Source organism: Microchirus variegatus (assembly GCF_963457635.1).
Source record: "Microchirus variegatus genome assembly, chromosome: 4".
NCBI lineage: Eukaryota > Metazoa > Chordata > Actinopteri > Pleuronectiformes > Soleidae > Microchirus > Microchirus variegatus.
The window spans coordinates 30,145,394-30,159,392 of record NC_139805.1 but is presented as its reverse complement, the minus strand read 5'-3'; the positions used below and the strand labels follow the sequence as shown (position 1 = coordinate 30,159,392).

General features: G+C 38.9%; 1 protein-coding gene across 1 annotated transcript; it reads left to right on the top strand.

Annotated features, from left to right (window-relative positions):
- Nucleotides 1–1,104: 1,104 nt before the first annotated feature.
- mcrs1 (microspherule protein 1) lies at nucleotides 1,105–11,972 on the top strand. The gene is made up of 14 exons (XM_083887996.1): nucleotides 1,105–1,234; nucleotides 2,837–2,991; nucleotides 3,085–3,223; nucleotides 3,327–3,491; nucleotides 3,617–3,726; nucleotides 3,839–3,947; nucleotides 4,040–4,178; nucleotides 7,703–7,778; nucleotides 7,890–7,918; nucleotides 8,064–8,156; nucleotides 8,243–8,325; nucleotides 8,436–8,523; nucleotides 11,463–11,590; nucleotides 11,669–11,972. Exons 2-14 carry the CDS (start codon nucleotides 2,837–2,839, stop codon nucleotides 11,753–11,755), a joined length of 1,401 nt encoding a protein of 466 aa, XP_083744122.1. The 5' UTR covers nucleotides 1,105–1,234; the 3' UTR covers nucleotides 11,756–11,972.
- Nucleotides 11,973–13,999: the final 2,027 nt, after the last annotated feature.

Here is a 13,999-nt window from a genome sequence, read left to right as displayed (position 1 = left end):
TTATGAAAAAAATGTTCACAAGCTTCACAAGCCCTTTGTTGTTGATCGGGTATGTAAATTCCTATGCTAGAAAAACACCTTGAACGCACCACTTAAGTGCCGCTGCAGTAATGTGGCCTTTAGCAAGTGACATGTGTGGATCAATAATATGAAGAGCACTCGTTTGAAAGCACTGCAGAAAGATGTAGATGTTGTCCTACATTTCTTCTCAACCAAAGGCTGCCTTTCTGTTGTGTTTCCACGTTCTCTCCTCATTATTGATCCACACACGTCACTTGCAGCTGCAGTAACACTGGTGCATGGTAATGAATATGCTTGAATTGATTCAAGTTAAAGGTCCAGTATGTGACATTAACGAGCAGTGTGCATTTTGAGGCATTAGCGTGCTGAGAAAATGAAGAAAGATGTCCTTTATTGATCCCGGAAAAAAATGGGAAATTATTGTCACAGCAGCACAATTTTGAGCACTGAAGAATACTTAAATATAATATTTGAAATATATGAGATGAATGCAAACTATACTTATGAGTGGAACATGTTAGAGAAAAGATGTAGACAGATGTAGACAAAACTAAAAATGTTACAATAAAATATAAATATACTATAATAAAGCTCTACAAGGAAGGAATTAAAAACATATATAAATAATGCAACGGTCACTGTAAAAAAAAAAAAAAAAAGGGTGGAAGAGTCCTGTTTGTTACAGTCTGCAGTCTCATTAGATATTAAATATTAAATATTGTTTATTCTTAGACACTGATGTTATCAACTGTATGTGCACATTCCCAGCTTCTCTCCAGGAGGTGGCACTCATACCTTGTTTGTACTGTACTGGGATCTGACCTGATGATCTTCATGACAGTAAAGAAAGAATCCCAGCCACTGCACCACCATGTGACCCAAATAATATGAAATAAAATAAATAAAACAGTTTGATTCAAAATAATGATGTAAACAGAAGTAGAAGAGAGACTATTGTGACCACACTGGTAGTCCCAGTGGCTCCGTGTCTTGTCTTCACTCCAGACCAGGAGGAGGCGCTAATGTCATACCCATACAACCATACCTCACAAGGAAGAAAATAGCAGAGAAGCTAATGCTAACAGCGGTTCGTCAATGAAGCATTTTGGTCAGTCATGTAGGTCGCAGTTGAGCTGTTACTAAAATACACAGACATACTACAGACTCAATTTAACGGACCGGGTATCACAAGTAAAGTAAACAACAAGGAAAGGTAAGTCACAAGACTCGGTAGCTCATTGTGTTAGCTTGCTAATGGGCTAACTGTAGCTACCGCCTGAACGCTGTTAGCTAAGTCTGTCCTGGCTGGTGAACATAAACCAGCGATTTCTAATTTAAATTGTGCTGTTTAACCAAATAAGCTATCATTAAATGCAGTCTGGATTATATATGGGTCTGTTTAACACGTGTTCATATGGTTTAGAATGTTACATGGTAAATGTAGCTACAGTGGAATATGTGGCTAACGTTATATGTCAACAAAAGATGTGGCTTATGTTGTTTAGCTTGTCCTTACTCCTGACTGTATTTCACGTTCAATACACAAACACTGTTTGAAATAGGCCTCACAAATAATTATATTACTTCGGGCCATAGTCTGTGCTTTTACTATCAAGTAAAAAGCCAGAACACCACGCTGTCACATCGTTGTTTACTATCACATGATTGTGATATTATTACCGGATATGTACAATCTATGACTATAACGAAATGTGAAACCTCAGACATCCTGTTCACCTCATACTTGATTTTTACATATTGTCTAATATTGCATGTTATAATAAGCAGAAGAGTACAGTGTATTAAAAATGTGACATTATTGTGGGGCAATTTGTTTCGCATACAGAAGACGATACATATTCTCTCTGGCCACTTAATTAGGTACACAGACACCTCATAACGTGGCACCCAGTTTGGTCTTCTACTGCTGTAGTCCATTTGCTTCAAGGTTCACCGTCCTGTGTGTTTACAGATGTTCGATGACCTCTAGCATCAATTTTGCTTGAGAATTTACACTCAGTGGATTATTTTTTCTTTGTCTTTTTCTCTACTAGTGCATCTTGGCCTTAAACTAACTCGGCATCACATGCATTGACTTGCATGTCCTCTCTCTTTTGGCATGCCTGCGTATAGTTTCATTTGCGATAGAGCTGTCACATCTACCACACTGCACACACTTGAGCCCTTAGTAAGTGTTATGACCAGGCATAGCGGAAAAACCTGATCACAACAAGAATGAAGAGACTCCCTCCTCCCAACTCCCAAGAAACCATCAGCAACACATCACACTTCACTTGCCAAGTTAGAAGCCTGTCAAGCAAACCGTTGGACAGTTATGCAATTAACAGTTGGACAGGCAGACCTGTAATTAATATATGATATTACTCTATCATATCAAAGTCATCAGTATTTTAGATAGGCATGTTCATAACCCTGCTAATTACTGGCACAGATAGATTGAATTTGGGGATAAAGTCAACTTTGAAGAGGTCATCCAATCTGCAAGAAGTGAATTTAAAAAAAGATCTAATCTTTTGTTTAAACAGAAACTACTGACAATTTAACTTCTATCAAATCACTAGAGACAAAACACAAAAGTTAAGAACCATAACAATAAAATGCACATCATTTTAGAGAATGTTATGACACATATTTACATTTTATAATATGTGACAAAGAAGACTGTTTGTTTTTTCCAGGTTTATGCTCACTGGAAGCATAATGTGAGCAACAGATAGGATTTCTAGTCAAACCATATTTTCAGTCCTGCTCGTCGGAATTATTCCCTGATGTATGTCATTATGTTACTGAACAGATGCAGGCAGGTGATCCTTTGGTTGGTGCATCTATGGCAGTAGCTGGTGCCCAGAGTCGGTCCGAGGATGAGGAGTCTCTTGGAGTTAAAGATGTGAAAAGGACAGCAATGCAAGCATTTGGCAGTGGTGTCCCCAAACGTAGAAGCTCATCCAGGTTTGTTTTCTTGTAAACTACTGTCCATTCTGGTTAACAGTAGAATAATGGGTTATTAAAAATTGTATTTATTGATAAAAATAATGTTCTCAGGTCAATAAAGAGGAAGAAGTTTGATGATGAACTTGTGGAAAGCAGTCTTGTAAAGTCATCCAGTCGAGTCAAAGGCCCTCAGGTTATAGAGCCAGTCCGCTGTTCCGGGAGTGAACTTTCTTCTAATGAGAAGAAAAAGGTAAATATGACACTGAAATCTACTAATTCCCTCAGGAAGCAATGGCTGAGGTTGTAGCAGAGATGTGATGGATCATTTTTATGCCTTTGATGTATTTGGTCAGGTGACAAAGTCAGGAACGACTCTCACGCCGCCTCTCGCTATGGTAATAAACCCTGCACCTATCACCAAAAGAGTCAAGAAAAGCAAGCAGCCTCTACATATTACTAAAGACCTGGGGAGATGGAAACCCACTGATGATCTGCTTCTTATAAATGCAGTGTTGCAGGTGAGTTCCGCAGAAATCTTTGCTCACAAATTGCAATTTGTCAAGAAACTTTGCTACTAGTTTGTATTAATCTGTTTATGTCAGTGTGTTACATTCTAATTACAAATCTTTCTTTCTTTCTCTAGACCACAGATCTGACCTCGGTTCATCTGGGAGTCAAGTTCAGCTGTCGTTTTACTTTGCGGGAAATTAAAGAGCGGTGGTATGCCCTGCTGTATGATCCTGTCATCTCAAAGTAAGGGCAACAACTTGATCTTTACCCCCTGTCTAATGTTTTTGTATCCAACTTGCTGTTGACTCCCTACATGAACTTTAAATCCCATCCTCTCTGTTGTCTGCATGGTTAGGCTTGCATGGCAGGCTATGCGACAGCTTCATCCAGAGGCCATTGCAGCAATTCAAAGCAAAGCCCTCTTTAGTCAGACTGAGGAGGCACTGCTTGCCAAGATTGGTTCAGTATGTACATTTTGCTTTAGAATCATCATAACCATAGTTCTACTTGCACATGTACTCATAAGCAGTTTTGTGTTGTATTTGTCATTGGACAGACCAGTCAGCCCAAACTGGATATGTTCCAGGAGCTACTGAGCAAACACCCCGGTGTCTTTCACCCATCTCGCAATGCCAAGAGTCTACTGGTGCACTGGCAGCTGCTCAAGCAGTACTACCTACTGGACGACCAGAGTGGTGAGTTCCAGTGGAAGCATGTACTTTTTTTTGTACTTAAATGTGTTTGACATCTGACAGAATGTTATTGACCCACAATTAGCACTCAGAGAATGCAAAAGTCCGGCAAAGTCGGTCAGTTTCCCAGTCATTTATACTTTGGGCCGTTACCTGCATCTTTAGTAATGCCATCATAATCACTTCTTAACGTTTTAAATTATGCTTCTCATAAACAAGAGAAATATAGGAAAATATTTCTGTCTTTGTCCAGGAAATACTAACAGAACATTAAAGCGGACCTAGACCGGAAGTTCCAATTAACGCTGTTTTTTAGTGTGTATCTGCGTCATTACCTTGTTTATGAAGCCCTGAAGTTTCGAAACAAACAGTTGAGCCATTGCTGAGAACGCTGTGTTTTATTGTAATCTCGGGCTCAGAGAGATCTCTGAAAAAACCCGGTCCGGTTACGTAAACAGCAGTTCTCCTGAACAGCAGATCCTCCTGCTCCGGGCACTAGTCCAGGCACATCCGGTTGCGTACATTGTACCGCAGAAGAAGAATAACGTCAGTTGTGGAGGTGTTTCACAAGCGACAGTGTCTTCTGACTCTGAGTCTGACTCCTGGTCAAAGTCATAAAAGGGACTGCGGCGGGGAGTCGTGAAGAAGCTATTTTTAAACATTGTTAAAACAATGTTTTGATAATGAGTAGCAGTGCATCAACTGTTCTAGAGGGGGGAGCTGAGCTTCTGAGAGCGGGTGTGCGGATTATGTCACTTCCGGGTATTGGCCAATCACAAGACAATTGGGAAGGCTCTACGCTGGCTGGCCAATCACAGCACACTCTGTCTTCTGGGTGTGAGAGTTCAGTCTGAAATATCGCGCCTGAGGACAGCATTAGAAAAGGGATATCTATTGGCTCGTTCACAGCAACTAGGAGGTTTTTGACCATAAAAACAAATTAATGTATGTAAGTAGACCTCCATAACTAACATATATGTGCAACAGGACCACTCTATGTGAGCTTTAATAACATATTATTTATTCTTACTTTATGATTCAATCAATCAATCAATCAATTAATCTTTATTTGTATAGCCCACAGTTTACAAAACATAGTTTGTCTCACGGGACTTCACAGGGTTGGTAACATCCTCTGTCCTTAGACCTTCGATCAGGGAAAGGAAAAACTACCAGGGAAAAAACCGTTATAACAGGGAAAAGGGTAGAAACCTTAGGGAGAACCACAGGTGAGGGATCCACTCCCTGGACGGACAGATGTGCACTAGATGTTACCCAAAGACATACAATACACAATGACAAAGAGTAAAAAGTGAAAAAGTCTTAAATGCCAGGGTCCATCTGGATCACTGGGTTTGCCTGTAGTGAAGGCTGTTATGGTCAGAGACTTGAAGATGACGGAGTCCTCTTTCCTGTCCTGACCTCATGTCATTCACTGGTGTCAGCAGAACTGTAAGAGATTAAACATCAGTTAGAGATTTGCTACATGTGGATTTATGTGCTACATCTCATGAGGGTACATCGGGTAAATGGTGAGGGATGAAAAATCGAGTACGGGTTAGAGAAAGTGCGGCTCGTGCAAAGTCTGTGTGCTCATTCTAAGTGGATGATGGGAAATTCCCCCAGCAGTCTAAGCCTATGGCAGCATAAGATAGACTATTCTAATCAGGACATACCTGATCTAGCTTCGACTATAGGCTATGTTAAAAAGGTAGGTTTTCAGTCTCACCTTAAAGGCGGAGACCGAGTCAGACTGTCTGACTGAAAGCGGAAGTTGGTTCCACAGGAGAGGAGCCTGGTAGCTAAATATTCTACTTCTAGTTATTTTAGGAATAACCACTAGACCTGAGTTCAGGGAGCGCAGCGGTCTATTCGGTTGATATAAAGCAGGGGTCACCAACGTGGTGCCCGCGGGCACCTGGTAGCCCGCAGGCAGCCAATACGGTGCCTGCGGGCTCACTTCACTTCACCTCACTTGCATGTATCCGTATGATCGCTCAGTAAAATATCTTTGATATTGTTTATAAAACTTGGTTATCGTTAGGAGTAAGCACTGGAATTAATGTGTATGCAGTTGAATGCATAATATTAATCATTTAAATGGTAAACAAACAAAAAAATATTATATGGTAGCCCTCCATATTATTTTTTACCCTTAAGGTAGCTCTCATCTCAAAAAGGTTGGTGACCCCTGATATAAAGTGATTAAGTCACAAATGTAAGAAGGTGCCTGATTATTCAGGGCCTTGTATGTAAGTAGAAGTATTTTAAAAATCGATTCTACTTTTCACTGGGAGCCAGTGAAGAGAAGCCAAGACAGGAGTTATATGATCACGTCGTCTGGTTCCAGTCAGTATCCGTGCTGCTGCGTTCTGGACAAGTTGAAGGCTTCTCAAGGACTTACTAGCACATCCAGACAGTAAGGAGTTACAGTAATCCAGCCTAGAGGTTATAAAGGCGTGGATAAGTTTCTCAGAGTCTTGTCGTGATATAATATTTCTAATTGTCTTGATGTTGCGAAGGTGGAAGAAGGCTGTTCTACATATATGTTTAATGTGTTCATCCAGTGATAAATCCTGGTCAAACAGGACTCCTAGGTTCCTTATTGTAGTGCAAGGGACTGAGGTGTTACTGCCTAGGTTTAGAGCTCCACTTGAAAGTGCTGTTCTTATATCTTTTGGCCCGAGGACCATGACCTCAGTTTTTTCTGTGTTAAGCATCAGAAAGTTCCGAGTCATCCACATCTGTATGTCTATGAGACAATCCTGGAGTTTAATAGATGGGTTTGGGTCGTCCGGTCATACAGATACATATAGCTGGGTGTCGTCTGCATAACAATGAAAATCTATGTTGTGTTTCCTGATAATGTTGCCTAATGGCAGCATGTACAGGGTAAAAAGAATAGGCCCGAGCACAGAACCCTGAGGAACTCCGTAGTTAACCTTGGTGAATATGGAGGATTCCTCGTTTACACTAACAAACTGAAATCTGTCCGATAAATAGGACTTGAACCAGACAAGTGCCGATCCTCTAATCCCAACATCTTGTTCGAGTCTATGTAACAGGATCTCATGATCTATTGTATCAAATGCTGCACTGAGATCCAGCAGGACCAGTATAGAAGCCAGTCCTTTTTCAGAGGCAATAAGAATATCATCTTTTACTCTGAGGAGTGCAGTCGCTGTTGATTTTGTGGTTTATTGTATATTGTTGTTAATAATGTACATTTTTCAAAAAACACATTTCAAATGTTGATTAGCCAAAGCTTAGAAGCAATCAAGTCCACCTGACTTGAGGCAGAATGTTAGTCAAATTGATTAGAGATGTTTTCACGTACAGTATATTTAATGCTGTTATAACTACAGTAAATTGTCTGTATGCCGGCCCTGAGGACACCTTATTGATTTCACCCAAAAAGTTGATGGTCATCTGTTTCTTGAATTCCCTGTGAGTTTAGTTTGTTCATTTTACTTTGACTGTTGGTGTGTGATAAAACCCCTGTTATGGGTTTTAATTGTGTGTTTCAGTTCAGCCTCTTCCTAAAGGTGACCAGGTCCTGAACTTCTCTGATGCTGAGCAGATGGTTGACGATGTAAAGTTAAAGTAAGTCTTAATTTTTCAACAGCATTAATTTCATGGTTTTTACCCTCATTCAACTCGCCTAAATATTGTAACTTTGTAATAGTGACCACATTACTGTTTGTGTTCACACAGGGAGAGCAGGGATGAGGTTTTGGAACACGGTAAGATATCATTATAAAAAGTTTTATTCAGTGAATCTTGTATAGCTTAATTTTAAATGAACATATAACATAATAGCAAAGCTGGCCTTAGTTTCAGTTTTCACTTTGTAAAATAAATTTAAATTCTTCTTCTCTTTCCTCTCAGAGCTAATGATTTCTGATCGGCACCAGAAAAGGGAGATCAGACAGTTGGAGCAGGAGTTGCCTCGTTGGCAGGTCCTCGTTGACAGTATCACAGGTATGCAGACTGTTTTATTCTGGGTCCATTTATTTCAATGCAGATTTAGTCTGATGGAACTTATTTGTGTTTATGTGTGTCTGCAGGGATGAGTATGCCCGACTTTGACAACCAGACACTGGCAGCACTACGAGGACGGATGGTTCGCTATCTTATGAGATCACGAGAGGTAAGTAATCATCTGTCAGGAACCACAAAAGACATTTGTGCAGGAATTGTTTGTCTTTGGAGATGCATTTTCACCTTGAGGCTAATGACTTTTCTTTCATATTCATGCAGATTACTTTGGGCAGGGCGACTAAGGACAAACAGATAGATGTAGATCTTTCACTGGAGGGACCGGCCTGGAAAATATCAAGAAAACAAGGTGATTAAATCTACATGCAAATTAATCTTCTAAAATGTGTTCTTGTTGGTAACTGAAACCACCCAAGAAAATATTAATAGCTGAACAAAAAGCAGGAAACTGTCTCCATAAGTGGAGCTTTGTGAGCATTTTGTTTGGATGAGCAATTTCCTCAATTCTTATGCAACCAGGTCACATCATCTTGAATAAACAAAATAGTCACTGGAAACCTTTTCCAGGAATCCAGTTTAGAAAACTGAAAAGGTCACTCAGAGATTTAGGCCAAAAAAAATCAAATTTCTAGCTTTTGTTCTAGTTGTGTCCTCCCTGAACCCCTCTAGACTTGAGCAGTGAGGCAAACTACTTAAGACAGAGAAGCTAAATAAAGTAGAACATTTCAGTCATGCAGAATTTGCACTGTAAGGGCCTGATTTACTAAAGCTTTGCGCGTGCAAAAATGTGTGCAAACTGGATTGCACACGCAGATTTGCATTGATGCTGATCTACTAACAGGGCGCAACGAGGAGTGCGTCTCTCAGACGGGCAAAATAGCACTCGCAACCCATTTAGCGTTCTTGCCTTAATGCATATGCAATGTGGGGCGTTTACATGCAATTTTGCGTGTGATGGGAGGAGAAAATGTAAATATGTTATTTTAGCACGCGCAAAGTGATTTATCAAACCTGAAACTGATTGCGGTGATTATTTCTGCGTCTATATTTAGTACGTTTGAAAGGCAGGTCTTAACTGGCACAGCAGTGTGCGCACATGGCTGCCGTTACGCACATATCCTCTGAGAAATACATAAACGATAATACTTTTTGTAAATCAGGAAATTACGCTTTTCCAGAGCATGTTCAACTACGCGTTCACATATGACGCACAATCAGAGGTGGAAAAAGTACTAAAATATTGTACTCAAGTAAAAGTACCACAACTTTGCTGAAATTACTTAAGTAGAAGTAAAAGTAGTCATCTGAAAATGTACTCAAGAAGTAAAAAGTAGTTCATTTGAAATGTACTTTAAGTAACAGTTACTTAGTTACTTTGCGTTGGGTGTGAGGGTAGTAGAAATATGACAAGGGGTCAGAAGCGCCTGGCGCGACACAGGATATTACGTCACTTTTGCACATCATCATTTGTCTGGTTCTGGTGTATATTTCCCCCCTGTAGGTCTTCATTGTGCTGAATTTTTATTTTTACTCAGTAACAGATAGGATTTATAAGTTAACTAATTACAATACTTGAGTCAATACGTACTATACGTAAAATACAAAATCCTGATTTTAAATTGTACTCATAAAATACAAAATACCCAAAAAAAGTATTCAATAACTTGAGTAAATGTATTTTGTTACTTTCCACCTCTGCGCACAATTATTTCTTATTTGGTATATATGAATAAATTAAATATAGATATCCAGAGTAGGAATGTGTGTTTGTACTGGTATGGGCTTACCTTGGTCTGCAGTTTGTGGTTCAAGGAGGGGTCGTACCTATGTTCCCCGGTTAAGACCGGAGGAACGGGGAACCCCGCGTTACCTTAACAAACCAGCTCTAACCTGGTCTGCTCTCGGTGCACGGCGAAGCGCAGGCGGCACAGTGCGCACACGTCACCAAAACCTCACAGCCAGGTTTCCACAGTTCCAGGCACATTTAAATGCAACACATAACCACACCAAATTCTATTTAATGTAACTATCTGAATCAGCTATAGATATATCATCTATATCGATTGTCCAGTCGCCTCTGACGTCAGATCAAAGGCTGTTGGCACGCGTAATGGAAACTCAGCCTGACTGAATGAACACAGATGAAACCAGGGACGGACTGGGACTAAAAAGCCGTTGTGATGATCTGCTTTATTTTTTTATTTACTTTATTTACAAAAAAGTCACTCATCCATTGAAAGTAGACCTATGTGTAATCTTGAGAGAAACAGCAGAGCGCTCCATGGCTGCTGTCAGTGAGCTGCAGGTGAGTCAGGAGGAAAACGCAGCACCTTTTTTTTTTTTACGTCAGGTAATGATGGAGCTGTCCAAAATACCGACGCAGGATTAAAATAATAATAATAACTAAAAAAAGTCCTATGGACCTAGAGAACAAGGATGTCATATCCCTCGATCCCAGTTATCTGCTCATCGCAGAACGTCAGCTGTACTTTCCGTTCAGTGGCTTCAAATTTAATTCTGCCCTTCCGTTGAGTCTGCTCTTTCTCTTTCTCCATGTTGACAACTCTTGACTCGCGCAAAATCCTCATTTAAATAGGGCGGTCTTAACCACTTCTGCGCCTGTAGTCAATTGTGGTCACAATCTTAGTATTTCACCCGCAAAACTTAATCCAGTAACAGGCGCAGTCTTTATGCTTGCGCACGCAATTTAGCGCTCTCTATTTGGAATCATAGTAAATCAGGCCCTAAGAGTTTTATGTGTGACAAACGTTTGATTTCAAAAGGTCAAGGCTTTTCTTAACCCTTAACTGACTGATGATTATTAACAACACAAATACAAACAAAACACTTGCTCACATTTTCCATCGAACAATGTTAAAATTTAATCAAATTTGAGAGAAATAAGCCCTAGAAAATGTACATCTTTACTTCACATAATGGAAAAGTGTTTATATTTTTGCTGAGTGTAGATCAGTTTGGTTTTATCATCATATTGAAGCTGAACATAATCAATTATCTGATGTAATTAAACTGTAATAGAATAAACTAGGTGGAAATTTGCCTTCAGCTCGCCAACGCAATATCACAAGACGCATGGAAAGTCATTAAAGCAAAGCAGTTAAAATGAGATAAGAGCTGGTCATAAAAAACAAAGAGATAAATAAGAGACGATTATAAAAGACATGAGAAAGAGGGAAAATAATCATAAGAAACCAATAAAAATGACACAGATGGTGTTAAAGAACATTAAAAACTGCAGCTACCTATACTTACTGCGTTTGTTTACAGGAATTATTAAACTGAAGAATAATGGAGACTTCTTTATCGCTAATGAGGGCAGACGGCCCATCTACATAGACGGCAGACCAGTGCTGTCGGGTAACAAATGGAAACTCAATAACAACTCGGTGGTGGAGGTGAGTCGGTCACCGATAAAAAATTAAATGGCCACAATACTGAGTGAGACTGGGGACTAACACTCTGTATTTCTTCAGATCGCAGGTCTTCGCTTTGTGTTTCTAATTAACCTGGAACTCATCTCACTAATAAAAGCTGAAGCAGCTAAGATGACTCAGCAGTGAACCTCAGCCATCGAGCAGAGGAACAGATGCATACAGGACATACTGGCAGACGAATGGACATCAGTCGTTCTGTGTAGAACGATGGATTTAGTTTGTTCTTACGAAACGCAGCAACGATGACGGCCATGTTAACCTTAAATGTGAGACTGTAAACAAGGCTACATAACATGTTTTTACATGGTGGTTGAACATTTTTCATGTTGTAATGTAGATAATGTCCCGGTAGAGCTTTGTTTTTCCAGTTTTTTCAAAATGTTGTATTTAAATTCTGCAGTAAAGCTTTTTCAAAATATCAACCTTGGTTACAAACTGTTGTTTTAAAGTCCAGTCTTTTTGTTGCAAGATTTGAATGTCACAAAATAACAAATGTCCCACTTTTGAAAAATGTCTAACTTGCAGTCAATGTTAAAGTAATGATATTCTCTGACTAATGTATACTCATGAAGATAGAAAAACAACTTGGAATAATTTGGCCTAAATCTTTCTGCAATTAAACATGTACAAGGTTTGTTTTTACATACTTGGAATTATTTTACCACAAATTATTTTAGAAATGTTAGATGCTTCGTTGAAAGACCACCATGAGTATTTGCTTTGGCTCTTTCTTTTACATCATGAAAAGGCAAACAATTGAACTCTGAGGCAACTTGAACACTTAAGAGCTTAATCTTCCTTTTATAGGAAATAATTTAAAGCCCTGTGAACCTTCCAAAACCCTCAATTCTAGCAAGTACTCATGCTGTATTTTGATTAGAATTTACTTTTAACAATGAAGTGTTGATAAATCTGTTTGTTTTCCAGCTGGGATGGGGAGATTATATAGAAAACAACTATAGTGATGTTATTGTGAAGGACTGGGGTGTGCAGCTATCCTGTTAAAATCAGATTTAACAATTGGCTCCAGTTAGTTCATGACACTTCAGATTTCACCTGTAAGTTTTAATTTGTCACAACCGGACTGAAGGTTAGACTCTAACTGAAAAGTGTGTTTTATTATTTATTTTAGATTAGCCAAAATACAACCAAAGCCAAATATTTTAGAAAAGTATTTATCAGGTTCCTGCAGGGTGAGGCTCAAATAGTAAGTACAAAAATGATAAGGACATCAGATATGTGCATACTCAGATATGTACTTTAGTACAGGAAGTGTTCCGCTAAGTTGATCCAGCCTTCAGAAATATGACAGTTTTCCAAATATACTGCCCATTGTCTACTGTTAGTCCAACATAATTATTTATTTGACATTTGTGAAGTTTCATTTATGGCCTCTTTGCTGGCTGGTATGACACACAGTGTTTGCATTCCACAGTAAGCCAGACCTCTGCTTCCCTTATTATAACTAAAAGTATGTTTTGTATTTGTACGAGTTAACTGTGCAAAACAGGATCATCCGGTTTTTGAAGCTCTATAATCTAAAGGAGTCAAAGTACAATGAACAAACTAAACTCAGGGAAATCAAGAAACAGATGCCTGATCGTCAGTAGTGTTGTAAGACGATTTACCTATAACCAGGTGTTATTTTATTTCTTTCCTCCAAGAAAAAAGATCTTTTAATTTCTTCTTAAAATTTAAAAAAGTCACACTAACCACAAATAATGATGCAAAACCTCTATTATGAAATAGATAATTATTAAAAAAGTGATTTCTCTACTTTTTTTCTGTCAGAAATTTAAGAGAAAGCCTCATAATTCATTTTATCTACTCGATGACACTCATAGGAGAATGAACACTTTGCAAATTAATATTAGGATGTGTTGACCCAGCTAATCTTATTTGCAATTACACTAGAGAAGACATTTTGTTCAAAATTTGGAGTGTTCCATTTTATAGAAGCCCATTCAGATACTGACAAAGACGTTCATGCACATTCATAGCATCTTTTCTGTGTGCACAAGATGTCAAAGGGGCATTTCATTTGAAAAGCAATGCCTTTATTTAAAACTCTGTATCAAAATTTAAAATATTTGTATTGTCTTTGGAAAATATTTTACATAATCTTCAGTCTGAAGTAGCCTCTTGGTCGTTGTATCTGTATCTGGTTATTGATGACTGAAGACTCTCTCGGCCATATGTGACCATTAAAGCCAATTAAAAAATGCACCACACAGGCTGGAAATAGTGTGATCAAAAAACAGACTGTTAATATATTGTTGCCACAGCAACTCCGTCTTAACTCAATGTGCAACACCAGTTTCTGTTTTCACTGGGACTTGGTGAAAACATAACCTGGCAAAGTGTAAACAA

Bases quoted from the DNA above. Each gene is read 5' to 3' on its own strand.
- mcrs1 (XM_083887996.1), top strand. From the start codon at position 2,837: ATGCAGGCAGGTGATCCTTTGGTTGGTGCATCTATGGCAGTAGCTGGT. The intron at 2,992-3,084 runs GTTTGTTTTCTT...TAATGTTCTCAG, and splicing joins AAACGTAGAAGCTCATCCAG to GTCAATAAAGAGGAAGAAGT. The intron at 3,727-3,838 runs GTAAGGGCAACA...CTGCATGGTTAG, and splicing joins TATGATCCTGTCATCTCAAA to GCTTGCATGGCAGGCTATGC.